Source organism: Capra hircus, chromosome 10, assembly GCF_001704415.2.
Source record: "Capra hircus breed San Clemente chromosome 10, ASM170441v1, whole genome shotgun sequence".
NCBI lineage: Eukaryota > Metazoa > Chordata > Mammalia > Artiodactyla > Bovidae > Capra > Capra hircus.
In genome coordinates this window covers 57,345,363-57,359,655 of record NC_030817.1, presented here as the reverse complement: position 1 = coordinate 57,359,655, position 14,293 = coordinate 57,345,363, and the positions used below count along the sequence as shown (strand labels likewise).

The 14,293-nt window shown below is 37.9% G+C and overlaps 1 protein-coding gene across 2 annotated transcripts in view; it reads left to right on the top strand.

The window, feature by feature from the left end:
- CSNK1G1 (casein kinase 1 gamma 1) overlaps positions 1-14,293 on the top strand; it is a 146,143-nt gene that overhangs the window by 35,979 nt on the left and 95,871 nt on the right. For both annotated transcript variants that reach the window (XM_005685666.3, XM_005685664.3), the window contains exon 2: positions 8,801-9,189. In XM_005685666.3, the coding sequence (XP_005685723.1) occupies positions 9,012-9,189 (178 nt within the window). In that variant the 5' untranslated portion in view covers positions 8,801-9,011. The remainder of the gene's footprint in view (positions 1-8,800; positions 9,190-14,293) is intronic.

The following is a 14,293-nucleotide window of genomic DNA, read 5'->3' as shown; positions in this document are numbered from 1 at the left end:
TTGCCTGGGAATTCCCATGGACAGAGGAGCCTGGTGAGCTACAGTCCATGGGGTCGCAAATGAGTCAGACAGAACTTAGTGACCAAACAATAACATACATATATATGTATAGATAATATCATGAGTTTACATTGATACTTCCAATGCCAGTTCAGTACCACCCTGTTCATTCTAGTTGTTTTCCCTTTCCATTTTTGTAATTCTTTTCTCTTACAGTGAAAAACCTGTCATTGTTCAATACATTTACTTATTTGATCAATTTGCCTCCACCTCCACTCACGCCTCACTTCACTTGGATTCTGCCACTCCATGCCAGACTGCCTCTTCCACATAGATGAAGATGGCTTCACCTTGCCTGTGCTCCAGCATACCATGCTGGGTGAGGACCTAGGACTTCCATGCTGGGCTCCTCACCATTTTCAGGGTCTTACACTTAGCAGCAGCTTAAACTGAGACGATAATTCTTTTAAAGAGCCGTAAGGACTGCATCATAATTTACTAACGAGTAAGAATTATATTGGAGAAGGAAATGGCAACCCACTCCAGTGTTCTTGCCTGGAGAATCCCAGGGACCGGAGAGCCCGGTGGGCTGCCATCTATGGGGTCGCACAGAGTCGGACACGACTGAAGTGACTTAGCAGCAGCAGCAGCACACTCTGTACGGGGTCCCTTGTTCCTTTTCCACTCCGTGGACCTGCTCATTTTACATTTTGAGTTACATGTAAGGAAATACACAGATCTTGGAGTGAACTCTTAGACTGAGTTTTGATAAGTGTAACTGTGGATATTCAATGGCCAAGAAAGTTTGTTAGTGTCCCCTTGCATTTAATTTCTACTTTTCCTTCAAAGAGGAGAGGATTGTTATTGAACTTTATATTTTTAGTAGCACGTGTGTCTCAATGACTGTAGCTTTAAAAATGTGTCTTCCAAATTAAAAAAAAATTTTTTTACTTGTGCTGGGAAAAACACGTAACACAAATGTATCCTCTTAACTATTTTTAAGTGTATAGTTCAGTAGTGTTAACTATATTCACATTGCTGTGGAACACATCCTCTCTTTTTCATCTTGCAGAACTGAAGCTCTGTACCCATCAAACAACAACTCTCTTTTAGCCCTTCACTACTTTCTGTTTCTGTAATTTTGACAGCTCTAGATATCTGAGTGGAATCATGTCATATTTGTCCTCATATATTGTGTGTGTGTGTGTGTGTATTTAAAAGAGTGATTTGGCTATTCTCAGTAATTTTCTTTCCCATAAACACTTTTTAATCAACTTGTTAATATGTATAAAAATTCCATAGTGATTTTTATATGGACTGCATTAAATCTGTCAGTTTGGGGAAAATTAACATGACAACTATCAATATATTGAGTCTTCCAGTCTGTAAACACAGTATATCTGTTTATTCAGATCTTTATTTCTGTAGTATATTATAGTTTTGAACATAAATTTTGTACATTGTATAAAATATGTTCATAAGTACTTTGAGTTTTCTTGATACTATTTTAGATGGAATTATTATTTTTTTAAAGACTATATTTTTGTAGATTTTTAGGCACAATTTTAAGTTAACATAAAAACTAAACAGAAAATACAGAAAGTCTCTATATACTCCCTCACAGTACCCCCTTCCCATTTTTCCTATTTAGTGAGTATTTTTCCCTTGCATTAGTGTTACACATACAACTTTTATACCTGATTAGTCAGTATGGATTTATTTTTATTAACTAAAATCCATAGTCTGCATTAGGGTCCAGTCCTGTGTTGTGTGTTACATGGGTTTTGACAACCACATAATGACGTGTCTATCATTACAGTATCATACAAAGTGTTTTACTATTGCACTGAAAATCCTCTGTGATTCACCTGTTCATCCCTCCACGCCACTAATCCTCGTCAACGACTAATATATTTTTTTACAGTCTCAATAGTTTTTCCTTTTTCAGAATGTCATGTAGTTGGAATATACGTGTTCTTTTCAGATTGGCTTCCTTCACTTAGCAGTATGCATTTAAGTTTCCTCTATGTCCTTTCGTGGCTTGATACCTCATTTCTTTTTATCACTGAATAATATTCCATTGCATAGTTATGCCACAGTCTATTTATCCACTCACCTATTGAAATAAATCTTGATTGCTTCCAGTTTTTGGCAGTTTCAAATAAAGCAACTGTAAACTTTCACGTGAAAGTTTTTGTATGGATTTAAGTTGTTAGTTCATTTGAATAAAGACCTATGTTTGGTTTTGTGAAAAACTGCCAAACTGTCTTCTGAATGGCTGTACCATTTGGCATTCCCATCAGCAGTGAACAAGAGTTTTACTGTTGCACCTGCGTTTGGTGGTGTCGGTGTTTGGGGGTTTCATCACTCTAAGAAAATTGTAGTGGTATCTCACTTTAATTTACTGTGAGATAATTCCATAATAGTGTATTATGTTGAGCATCTTTTTCATATACTCATTTGTGATTTGTCTATCTTTGGTGAGGTATCTGTTAATCTTTTGCCCTTTTTTTTGAAATGGATTGTTTGTTATTGCTTGACGAGTTTTTTGTGTATTTTGGATAACAGTCTTTTTTCAGGTATGTGTTTTGTGAATATTTATCCCAGTCTATAGCTTGTCTTTTCATTTTCTTTAGAGTCACTTTGCAAAACAGAAGTGTTTAGTTTTTATTAAGTTCGACATTATCAAATCTTCTTTTTCATAGATCGCACTTTTATTGGTGTATTTAAGAAATCATTGCCAAGCCCATGGTCCCTTAGATATTTTTCTGTGGTATCTTCTAGTAGTTTCACAGTTTTTGTGTTGTATGTTTGGCTCTGTGGTTTAATTTTTGTGACAGGTAAAATGTGTATCTCAATTCACCTTCTTACATGTAGCATCCATTTGTTCCAGCACTACTTGTTGAAAAGACAGTCCTCCACTGAATTGCCTTTGGTCCTTTGTCAGAGAACAGTTTGACTATATTTGTGTATATTTGATTTGGGCTTTCTATTCTGTTTCATTGATTTATTTGTCCTTTCTTTTTTCCACTACAACATGGATTAGTGATCATTATAGCTTTATAATGAATCTTCAAGTTGAGTAGTGTCTGTCTTTTGACTTTGTTCTTTTCTTTCAATAGTATGTTGGCTATTCTGGGGCTTTTGCTTTTTCATGTAATAATTAGAATCAGTTTGCCAATGCTTACAAAATAATTGGATGAGAGTTTGTTTTTTATTTTATTTTTTTTATTTATTAGTTTGTTTTTTAAATGGTAGTAAAAAATTTTTTTCTAAGTGGGGAGATATGAAAAATTGTGAGATACTAAAGGAGTGAAACTTGTCAGGTGGGCTTGGCCTTGGTTCCAGTGTGGGATGGTAACATAGGCTTCTGAGCTCATCTCTTCCCAAAGACACCACATCTTAGGGCTGTACACAGAAGAATTCCCTCTGAAAGGAATCCAGAAACTGGATGAGTAATTGCTGCACATTGGGCAAATGAGGAAAAACCCATGGCAAAAAGAATCAGAAAAACTGAGATAAACTCTTTCCAAAAAACCCACCCCCAGCACAGCAACACACGGTCAGGAGAGAACTTAAAAATCCCAGCTTGTGAGGCATGAAGCGGTTGGACCCAGCCTGTAGCACCCCAGCATTTTAGCCTTTGACTTGAAGGATGGCCCCCAAAACACCTGGCTCTGAAAGCCAGTGAAGCTTGTGTCTCTGGGACCCTGAAGGCTATAGCAAACAGGGAAGTAATTCTTAATAGTTCTTGCCATGGCTGCCCCCCAGAATTCATTGCAGAGACAGAAGACAGAAATACCTGTTTCCCAGTCTTTCTCTGAAGGAGGACTATTTACATATTCAAAGTACTGCTGCATAAGAGTCAAGTTTCTAATTCACCACACATCTAGGGACAGGCCACAGTGCTCCATACAGACTTGAGAGGCTGGCAGGTATCACTTCCACATTCTCCTTCTGGTCTACTCCATGTCACTGTGGTCTCTGTGTTATGAGCTGTACACTCATCTGTTGTCCTGGCTCTTGTGGCTGCATTTTAGGGGATGCACCCCTCTTTCGCTTGCATTCATGGGTCCCACAGGACTGTAACAAAGAAACAGTTCTTACCTACCTGTCTGCTAACTAGCTCTGAGGGAGCTGACTAAAAAACCCGGTTCCCAGTCTCTCCCTGAAAGATCTACCTACATACTTTAAAAGCTGCTGTGGATGGTCCAGCTTCTAGTCAGCCTGCATCTGGGTGCTTTCGAGATCCCCTCTTTGGGACACTGGCAGATCTTGGCACACCCTCAACTAAGAAGATTGAAATTGTATTAAGCATCTTTTCTGACCACAGTGGTATGAAATTAGAAGTCAATTGCAAGAAGCCAATTGGATAATTCAGAAATAGCTTGAGATTAAACAATATGCTACTAAACAAGGAAAATAAAAAAAGAAATCAGCATATGTTACTATTAGAAGGTGTAGCCAGAGCAATTAGGCAAGAAAAAGAAATAAAAGGCTGCTGCTGCTTTTCTCTCTTTTTTTGGCTGTGCTGCACAACTTATGGGATCTCAGTTGCCTGATCAGGGTTTGAACCTAGGCCACAGCAGTGAAAGCCCAGATCCTAATCACTAGACCACCAGGGAAATCTCAAAGGCTTCCCAATTGGAAAGGAAGAAGTAAAACTCTCACTGTTTGCAAGTGACACAGTACTACATGTAGAAAACCCTGAAGATAACACCAAAAGACTGTCAGAACTAATTGACAAATTCACTAAAGATCATGACATCTGGTCCCATCACTTCATGGGAAATAGATGGGGAAACAGTGGAAACAGTGTCAGACTTTATCTTTTTGGGCTCCAAAATCACTGCAGATGGTAACTGCAGCCATGAAATTACAAGACGTTTACTCCATGGAAGGAAAGTTATGACCAACCTAGATAGCATATTCAAAAGCAGAGACATTACTTTGCCAACAAAGGTCCGTTTAGTCAAGGCTGTGGTTTTTCCAGTGGTCATGTATGGATGTGAGAGTTGGACTGTGAAGAAAGCTGAGCACTGAAGAATTGATGCTTTTGAAGTGTGGTGTTGGAGAAGACTCTTGAGAGTCCCTTGGACTGCAAGGAGATCCAACCAGTCCATTCTAAAGATCAGCCCTGGGTGTTCTTTGGAAGGAATGATGCTAAAGCTAAAACTCCAGTACTTTGGCCACCTCATGCGAAGAGTTGACTCATTGGAAAAGACCCTGATGCTGGGGGGGATTGGGGGCAGGAGGAAAAAGGGATGACAGAGGATGAGATGGCTGGATGGCATCACCGACTCGATGGACGTGAGTTTGAGTGAACTCCGGGAGATGGTGATGGACAGGGAGGCCTGGCGTGCTGCGATTCATGGGGTTGCAAAGAGTTGGACATGACTGAGCAACTGAACTGAACTGAAAATTGGAAAACATAATTATCAGGTGGGAATAGATTGATCAGTAACGGTTGGAATAGTAAGAATGGGAGAAGTTAATAATTGAAATTTGTGGAAAAAAGAAAAATTAATACCAGAACCAAGACACTTCTTTGAGAAACATCTTCAGTGTTCTTACTTGCTGCAAGTAATAAATTCTTCCTTCTCCCGGAAAAAAAAAAAAACTAACCAAAATGAGAATCTGTAAACCTTGTTCTTCCCTTCAGTAATAGCACTCCTATAATGTATTTTGGTTAAATAAAAAGATTTTGATCATTCATTAGGTTAATTAAAGTGAGATTCTTATTGATGTCACTTAAAAAAAAAGAATGAGTATAAGCGTTTTGTTTTTACTTAAATTGTACTATACTTTTTAAAATTGTCATATTATTTTTGATAGTTTTTTTTAAGCACACATGCAAGCACATTCATGTGTGCAGATATCATTTTTACTGAATGTTTAGTAAATACTTTCTTTGGGTGTGAGATATATATATAGATATAGATATAGGTATATAGATGGGTAGATAGATAATCGTTCAGTCATGTCCGACTCTTTGCAACCCCGTGGACTGCAGCCTGCCAGGCTCCTCTGTCCTTGGGGATTCTCTAGGCAAGGGTACTGGAGTAGGTTGCCATGCCCTCCTCTAGGGGATCTTCCCGACCCAGGAATCGAGCCCAGGTCTCCCATATTGCAGGCAGATTCTTTACCATCTGATCCACCAGGGAAACCTATACTGCTCTTGTTTATCCTATGGTCTAAACATCATATTAGGCTTTGATCTCATTCTTTGAGGAGCTTACAGTGGAAATTTCAGATTTGTTGCAGGCACTTTTTGTTGGCAACCTTCTACACAAGGGGAAGTTTGCTGGGGGCTCTGCAAAGAATTTTCATCTTCACCAAAAAAAGAGATACATGATGAGAAAATCTTGCTATTGCTCTTTCATTTCTGTTTTGAACACTGATACGGGAAGTGATACCTGATGCTGAAATTTGTGACCAGGAGGCTGCAAGCATTAGGACCAAAGCCAACTTGTATTAATGAAGGAACAGTAGAAAAGAATATGGTCACTTTGGAGATTCTTTAAACATACCTTTACCATATGATCCAGCTACAGCCATAAACAATTTCATCTGTAAGTTATATCAGGAGAGAGAGATTTAGAAGCTTAACAAAGTCCTGTCATGACTATCAACAAAGAATGTGTGTGTTTTGACTTTAAAATTTAAATATGTTCCTCATTTTTGACAATGCAAAAATAACAAGCTCTAAATCAGGGGAAAAAGTGAACACAAATGAAAAATACAAAGAGTAGTAGACAAAGTAGTACAGTTTTCCAAATCTTACAAATGAGACTGTTGTACCAATGATAACTGATGAAGCTTTAGGGGATTAGGTCAATGGTCAATAGTGTCTGGACAGGCTAAAACACCCTTTACCTGTTCTCAGAAAAATGTATGATATAAGGGAAGAGAGTATATATAGCCTGATAGTTTTTCATATATAGACACATGATCACCTGTTAAGATGGGACTGTTTAAATAAAACATCTTAAATTGTGTTTCTCTCTCTCTCTCTCTCTCTTTTTTTTTTTTTTTTTTTGTCATACTGCATGGATTGCAAGATCTTAGTTCCCCAACCAGGAATTGAACCCATGCCCTTGGCAGTGAAGTCACCAAATCTTAACAACTGGACCTCCAGGGAATTCCCCATTTTTCTTTCTTTACTCATCTTGTTTGAGGGACCTTGGGTAGACAACAGAAATAATTGAAGGCTATTAGATTAAGGTGTAATAAGAGAAAGTAATAAGAAATATAAATTCATTATGTTGTTCATGTAGGAAGCCCAGTAATTGTTGACTTATTCTTAGCACCCTGCTTTTTTACCTTAACAGAATATATGGTTATGAAAATCATATCATTTCCTGAATTCGAGGAAATACATTTTAATGATTATTAGCATTACAGAAGCATAAAGTCGTCATGCAGTATTAATAATGGAAAGAAAAACAGAAAAGATGAAAACAAACAGTTTAACTACTATAATGAAGTAAACATTGTATTCTGGGATCATGTGCCTGTTTGTAAATTCAGCTCACAGGTTTGTGCCTGTTTCTGTACTAGGGAATTAATTGTCTCTGTAAGAAGCTTAGACCTACTTACTTTCTTGTATTACATGTAATAATAACCAAGCAGTTCTAATTCTCTTCTTCCTTAAAATTTTAAGGTAAGTCTTTAATAAAAGTAAAATAAAAGTATGTGTTTAGTCTGTGATTGCTGTGACACAATATTCTGTGACAACAGAATATTCTTTTATTAAGGAAAATCACCTAGATTTTCAAAAATTAGTGTTGAAATTAACTCATTGTAAACTTTGTCTTGGGCTTAGCCCTGAATTGAGAAACTGGAGAGTTCTGAAATGGATGAGTTTTAAAGTTTTTTGTTTCTCAAATTTATTTTCACTTGGAGGTTGTGCAAAAGATCTACTTCAGATACTCTGTCATTTATACTCAGTCCACAATGAAAACTAGACCGAAAGTTGAGCTTTCCAGAGACTTAGTGCTGGACTACTTTGTAGCACTAGGGTTTGGAAAGGCCTGTATAGAAGTGGTGCCTCTGGACGTGTTAGTTGCTTTTGGGCTTCCCAGGTGGCTCAGTGGTAAAGAATCCATCTGCCTATGCAGGAGATGCAGGAGACATAGGTTTGATCCCTGGATTGGAATGATCCCTTGGAGGAGCAAATGGCAACCCAACTCAAGTATTCTTGCTTGAAAAATTCCATGAACAGAGGAGCCTGCTGGGCTTCAGTCCATGAGGTCACTAAGAGTCACACACAAGTGAGCGACTGAGCATGCACATTCACGTACTGTGTCAATCAGAACTTGTTTTGGATTTTGTGATTGTTGTCAGTGCTTGATAAATGGTGGGGATGGAGGAGGGAGACAGTGGGTAGAGAGTGGGTTCGTTTCTGATAGATTCTGTCCAAATTGAAAAGAAGAGCTTTTAATTGCCCTCAGTTTATTTAACTTAGTGGAACCCCACCATATTTTTGTTAGCCAGTGATGAAAAAGCCAACAAATAACTTTCCTTTGAGTAATATGAACACCACCAGAAGAAAGCATTTTATGTTAAAGGGTTGTGTGTTCCCCTAATAGCCATGGTCTATAGTGTACTGAGTATGTTTTACCAGGTAAATTACTAGTCCAGATGGCTAAACTTTTGGAGGATATAAAACCAAAATCCATTTCAGGAAGCTATCCACTTTGCATAGTTTTGGATAGGATCCATTCTAGTTAGTGGTAATGCTCTTAATTTGTTTTTAAAATACAACTTTTAACTGTATGCTTTTTTGATTTTTACCTAGGTTACACAATGTTCTCCTATGCTTGAGATCTACAGACTACATATCCTGCAAGAACTAATCAATGGTTTTTCATCTCCTGGAAATAAAAACATAAATATGGTGCCAAAAGAACTCTTTACCTTACTCTGACAACAGTTTATTCGGCTATACTTTTATATTGAAGAGACGTATACAGATTCAGTTACCCGTGCGGAGACTGTCGTGTAGGATCATGGACCATCCTAGTAGGGAAAAGGATGAAAGACAACGGACAACTAAACCCATGGCACAAAGGAGAGAACATTGTTCCCGACCATCTGGCTCAACATCCTCTGGGGTTCTTATGGTGGGACCCAACTTCAGGGTTGGCAAGAAGATAGGGTGTGGGAACTTCGGAGAGCTCAGATTAGGTAAGAACTTGGTTCTTGTTATTGGTTTAGACTTAACAGCAACAGCAGAAGCTGTGATAAGCTTTGATGTGTTTCAAGACACGCAGTTTATAATTTTATAAGATATTCTTGTAATGAGGAACTGTTGTTAAAAGAACTGAAGAATTCCTGAAGGTGACTATAGTCATTGTCAAGCGTTATTGGTATCCAAGGTTCATCCCTCTATGTGTGTGATAGGATTTAATATTTTCTGCCAGTGCTGGGATTTTATGATGGAGGGAGATCCGCATGCAGGTAACAGTAAAATGAAGATTCTGATTTAGTTGGTTGGAGAGATAGAGCCCTGTGTTCTATCTTTTTAACAAACTCCCAGTTGATTGAGATGCTGTTGGTCCTTGAGTCCCATTTTGAGAAGGGTTATTCAGGCTTTATTTTAATTCAGACTCTGCCCCTAGTAAAGGAAGAGTAAATCCTTACTCAGTGATTCCGTACTTACTCTGCAAGGAGATACATCAGTGTTTAGAGCGGTTTTCCAACTGATACTGTGTTTACATTCCTTCCTGGAAGTTCCAGCATCAGGACTAAGCTAGAGCTCCAAGGAGAAACTTTGCAATTTTTTATTTCCCAACCAAGGAGAGATTTTTTTTTGAGTATTAATTTATGTGTGAGATGATGAATAATGATAAAATCAACCAATTTGAAGACATGAAATTGGGAAGAAGGTACATTGGTTATTTAGATACTTTTTATGACCTTCTCTAGGTGAATGCAGAAGAGAAAATGAAAGATAAATTTGTGATGTCATCAGCTTAGAGACTGTGACAGATCCTTTTTTAGGCTAAAGTGTTTTCTTATTTTTCATAGCTGGTGAGGCTGTACGAAGACCTATTGTAAGAGGCTTTGCCCTCTGAGGGGACAGAGCATGAGAGCTTAAGATGATTTTTGTTGATTACCTCAGCTACTTCTGATGATTTTTCAAAAGAAGATTGAAAAAAATCTTCTCGTTCCCCCATACAGAGATTCAGCTGCGCTAGCCAGAGATCACTGGGTGCAGAATTGAATTTAAGGATGCTGAGAATGAATTTATTTTTACCACTAGAAGACTAGCAGCCTGGAATTTTAAGACCTGACTAGGATAATGAAAGCCTTTTTATATTTAGTGATGTGTTCATGTTCGGGTTAGCAAAGCCTGCAGATGCTACTGAGAATAGGAGTAAGATGTGTAATTTCACACTGTTTGAGTTCCTATCAACTGTTGAGTTGCTTTAGCAGCTAGGTTTGTGAATATTCATTTATATAATGGATTGACTTTGCTCTAGCAACACAGTAGTAGTTGAATTAAATAGATTATGACATAAACATCCACTGAATTACTGCTGAGAGTCAGTTTATAATGTATATAAATTCGTGCTTTCTCAAAACACCATAAAATTGTTTAGTTTCTATAAGGATGAAGGAAAATTTTGGTCAGTGAAAACTGGAAATGTATTTTAGTTACTTGAGTCTGGATTTGTATTGAGTGTATGATCTTTATGTTTACACAAAAATGGAAAAATCTATTCAAGTCGAAGGATAAATTTGTAGCCTGTGTATATTCTCAGACTGGTAAAGTGTTGTGTTTTATTTCCTGTAATGAAGCTAGGGCAATTATGATGGGTCTCATTTTGACTTGCCTTGTAGTCAGTAGAAATAACTCATCTTTCTTTTCAAGTGGTTTTATTCTTGTGTGCCGATGAGGTTTTCGTTTGCTCTGGGACCATTACTGTTGGGGCATTGTATCTGGGAATACTTTTATTGACAGAAACAAGAAAAGGAACGTTCAGAATTATTTGATACCTTCCTGACAATAGGGTGTGCTATATGCTCCATTCCATTGCCCTCTGTCTGTGATATTAGAAAGTAGAGGACTGTGCAGATAACAGGAGGTGTAAACTGGAAAATTCTGAACTCAAGAAGGTGCAGATAGGCCTCCACCCAGGCTACCATTACAGGGCTATGCTTTCTTCTCCAAATTCATTTCTTTCTCAAGCTACATTGTCCCTCCTGTCCCTCAAATAATCAACTGTGTTCGTGGTTCAGAGCTTTTACACCTACAATTCCTTATGTCTGCAGAATTCTTTCTTCAAAATTTTGCTTAGCTAATTGCTTCTTATTGCTCAGGCCTCAACTTTCATGTTGCTGTCTCAGAGAAACATGCTGTGACTTCTTTTCCACCTCCATTTAAAATAGTGTGTTTTTCCCCAGCCGCATTCTATCCCATCAGACTGCTTCACGTTATTCATCACGTTGATCACTGTCTGAAGTCGTTTTATTAATATATGTTTACCCCTTAATTGCCTGTCGTTATGCTTGAGTATAAGCCCCTCGGAGGGCAGGGGATTCTATCTGTATTATTTGCTGCTGTTATTTGTGGCATCGAAGAAAAGACAGCCAGCTGAATAGGAAGCAGAGGGGCAGCAGGAACAGGAGCATCTTTGGGTTCCTGGTAGGAGGGGGTCATGGTGGGTAGTGGCCTTAATGTTTAGATAGACTCTTGGATTCCAGACAGAGAACCCTCCCCAGACAGGTGATGATCAGTGTATTTTGGTTCTCTGTAAATCTGTCTCCACCATATCATCCAGTTAACAAACACTTCTTGAATATTTACCATCTTGCTAGTCTTTGGGAAAGATACAGAGGATAACAAAGTATCCCCACGAATCTGACAGTCTACGGGAAAAGATAAGTTAGGAGTGTGGGATTAACATATACACACCACTATATATAAAATAATCAGTAAGGATTTACTGTACAGAACAGTGAACTTTATTCAATATCTTGAAATAACCTGTGAAAGAAAAGAATCTGAAAAAAAATGTATATATGTATGTATAACTGAATCACTTTGCTGTATACCTGAAACAAACATAATATTATAAATCAACTACAATTTAAAAAAAAGAATCTCACAGGCTAGTGGTAGAAAGAGAAAAACAAATTACAGCATAAAGTGACAAGTATTATAGTAGATTGTGTAAAAACTACACTGGCAGAGAAGGTTAATGAAGGTTTCACAGAAGCGTGTTATTTGATTAAGAGTAAGATAGGACTTCACTGGTGAGCACAAGGAAGAAGGAGTCTCCACCAGCAGAACGTGTAAGCTCTATGTGCTGTGAAAGTGTTTAGCATAGTGTCAAAGCAGCAACAGTTATACATGACTGGCTTGTGGGATGTGAAGTGAAAGAAAAGTAATAGATGAGGGTGTAAGACAGGTTGGGACCAGATTGTGAAGTGTTTGTGTGATATTAAAGCATATGGACTTTATCCTATAGGCAGTGGAGTAGAACCATCAAGGGTTTTATAAAACCAGACATTATCTGGTTTCTATTCTAGAAAGAGAATTCCCAGTATAAAATTAGATCAGGTAGTAAAGAGGTTGTGGATTTTTGCTCTCATTGTACTACTTGTCACCTTGGGTTACGTTCCTTCATCTCTCTACTTCAAGATACGCTTGATGGTAGTAATTTGCTTTATTGATATTCTCATATGTGTTCATATTCTTAATTCCTTTTATGTGTATGACATATAATGGGTACCTAAGTAGTCCAGGTTAGAGGTGGCTGGGCCTGCCTTAGCCCTGAAAATGGCACTGAGATGCAGAGGAAGGGGTGAATTAGGGGGAGATTTTAGAAGTAGACTATAGGCAGGATTTGTTTGCCAGTGATTTTAGGGGAAGGGGTCAAAGATGGCTGAGTTGGTGAGGCTGGGAAGACCAAGTGAATGAGGAAACCTTTACCAGAGATAGGAAACACAGGACCAGAGTAGGCAGTGGGGAAGGCAAGTAGTTAGACTTGGTGAATATATTGACTTTGAGGAGTGTGCAGCACATAGGCACAGATATGACTATGAGACACAGAGAAGTTTAGGCTTCAGATAGGGATTAAGAAATCATCACTATGTAGGTGTTGATGAACATGCAATCATGAGTCATGAGATGATGTGGAGCCTGTGTGAGTGGGAGAAAGAGGGTGCATTTAAGGGATGCTAGAAGAGGGAGAGCCTCAAGAAAGAGAAGTTGGAAAGTCAAGAGAAGAGTTTCTAGAGGGTTGGAGCGTTAAGCACAGCCTTGTGCCCTAAGGTTAAACAGAAGAAGCTAATTATTACAGCCTTTGGTCTTTTACTTCTGTTTATATATTTCTGATGACTCCTTTTTTCCTTCCTTTTCTTTTTTTATGAATGCATGTATTTTGTAACCAGGAGAAAAAAAAGCAATAAAAAGAAAAGCAAAAAATGTGCCTTTAAAGGCATACTTTAAAAAAGAAACCTTGCTGTTGCCCAAAATTTTTTTAAAATTCTACTTAAAAGTATCTTCAAAGATAACCACTAATTGTGTTTAATTAATTTAATTTTCCAGAATTAAAAAATGTTTATCAGGACATATTTTAGAAATGCAGTCAAACTGTACTATAAACTTGTTTTTAATCAGCATGAACTTTTGTGTCAGCTTACAGATCATGCATTTTTAATGTCTGTAGTTATTAATTTATTGGACTTTCCCTGGTGGCTCAGATGGTAAAGAATTGCCTGCAATGCAGGAGACCCAGGTTCAATCCCTGGGTTGGGGAGATTCCCCTGGAGAAGGAAATGGCAACCCACTCCACTATTCTTGCCTGGAGAATCCCATTGGCAGAGGACCCTGGCAGCTGCAGTCCACGGGATTGCAAAGAGCTGGACATGACTGCACGACTGACACAGTCTGCACAGCACAGTAGTTTATAAGCCGGTCTTAGTATACAGATAACTTATTTCTATTTTTAAATTATAAATAATACTATACTAAACATCCTTATAGATGCTTGTAATAAATACATCTTCGTAGTCCAAACTTGGTCGATTATTTCCTTAGGATAATGTACTTTCTATGTCAGAAATACAGACATATTTGTGATCTTGTTACATATTGTCAGTTTGCCCTCCAGAAAGACAATTTCCCTGATTTCCCTAAACTTTCTATGTGACTGTGTATGTGTGAGTGAGTATGTGTATATATTTGTTTCTCTACTTCAGAAACTTTGAACATCATTGAGAACCTTTTCATCTATGCTAGTCTGACAGGGGAAAATGATATCTAGTTAAATCTGTATGT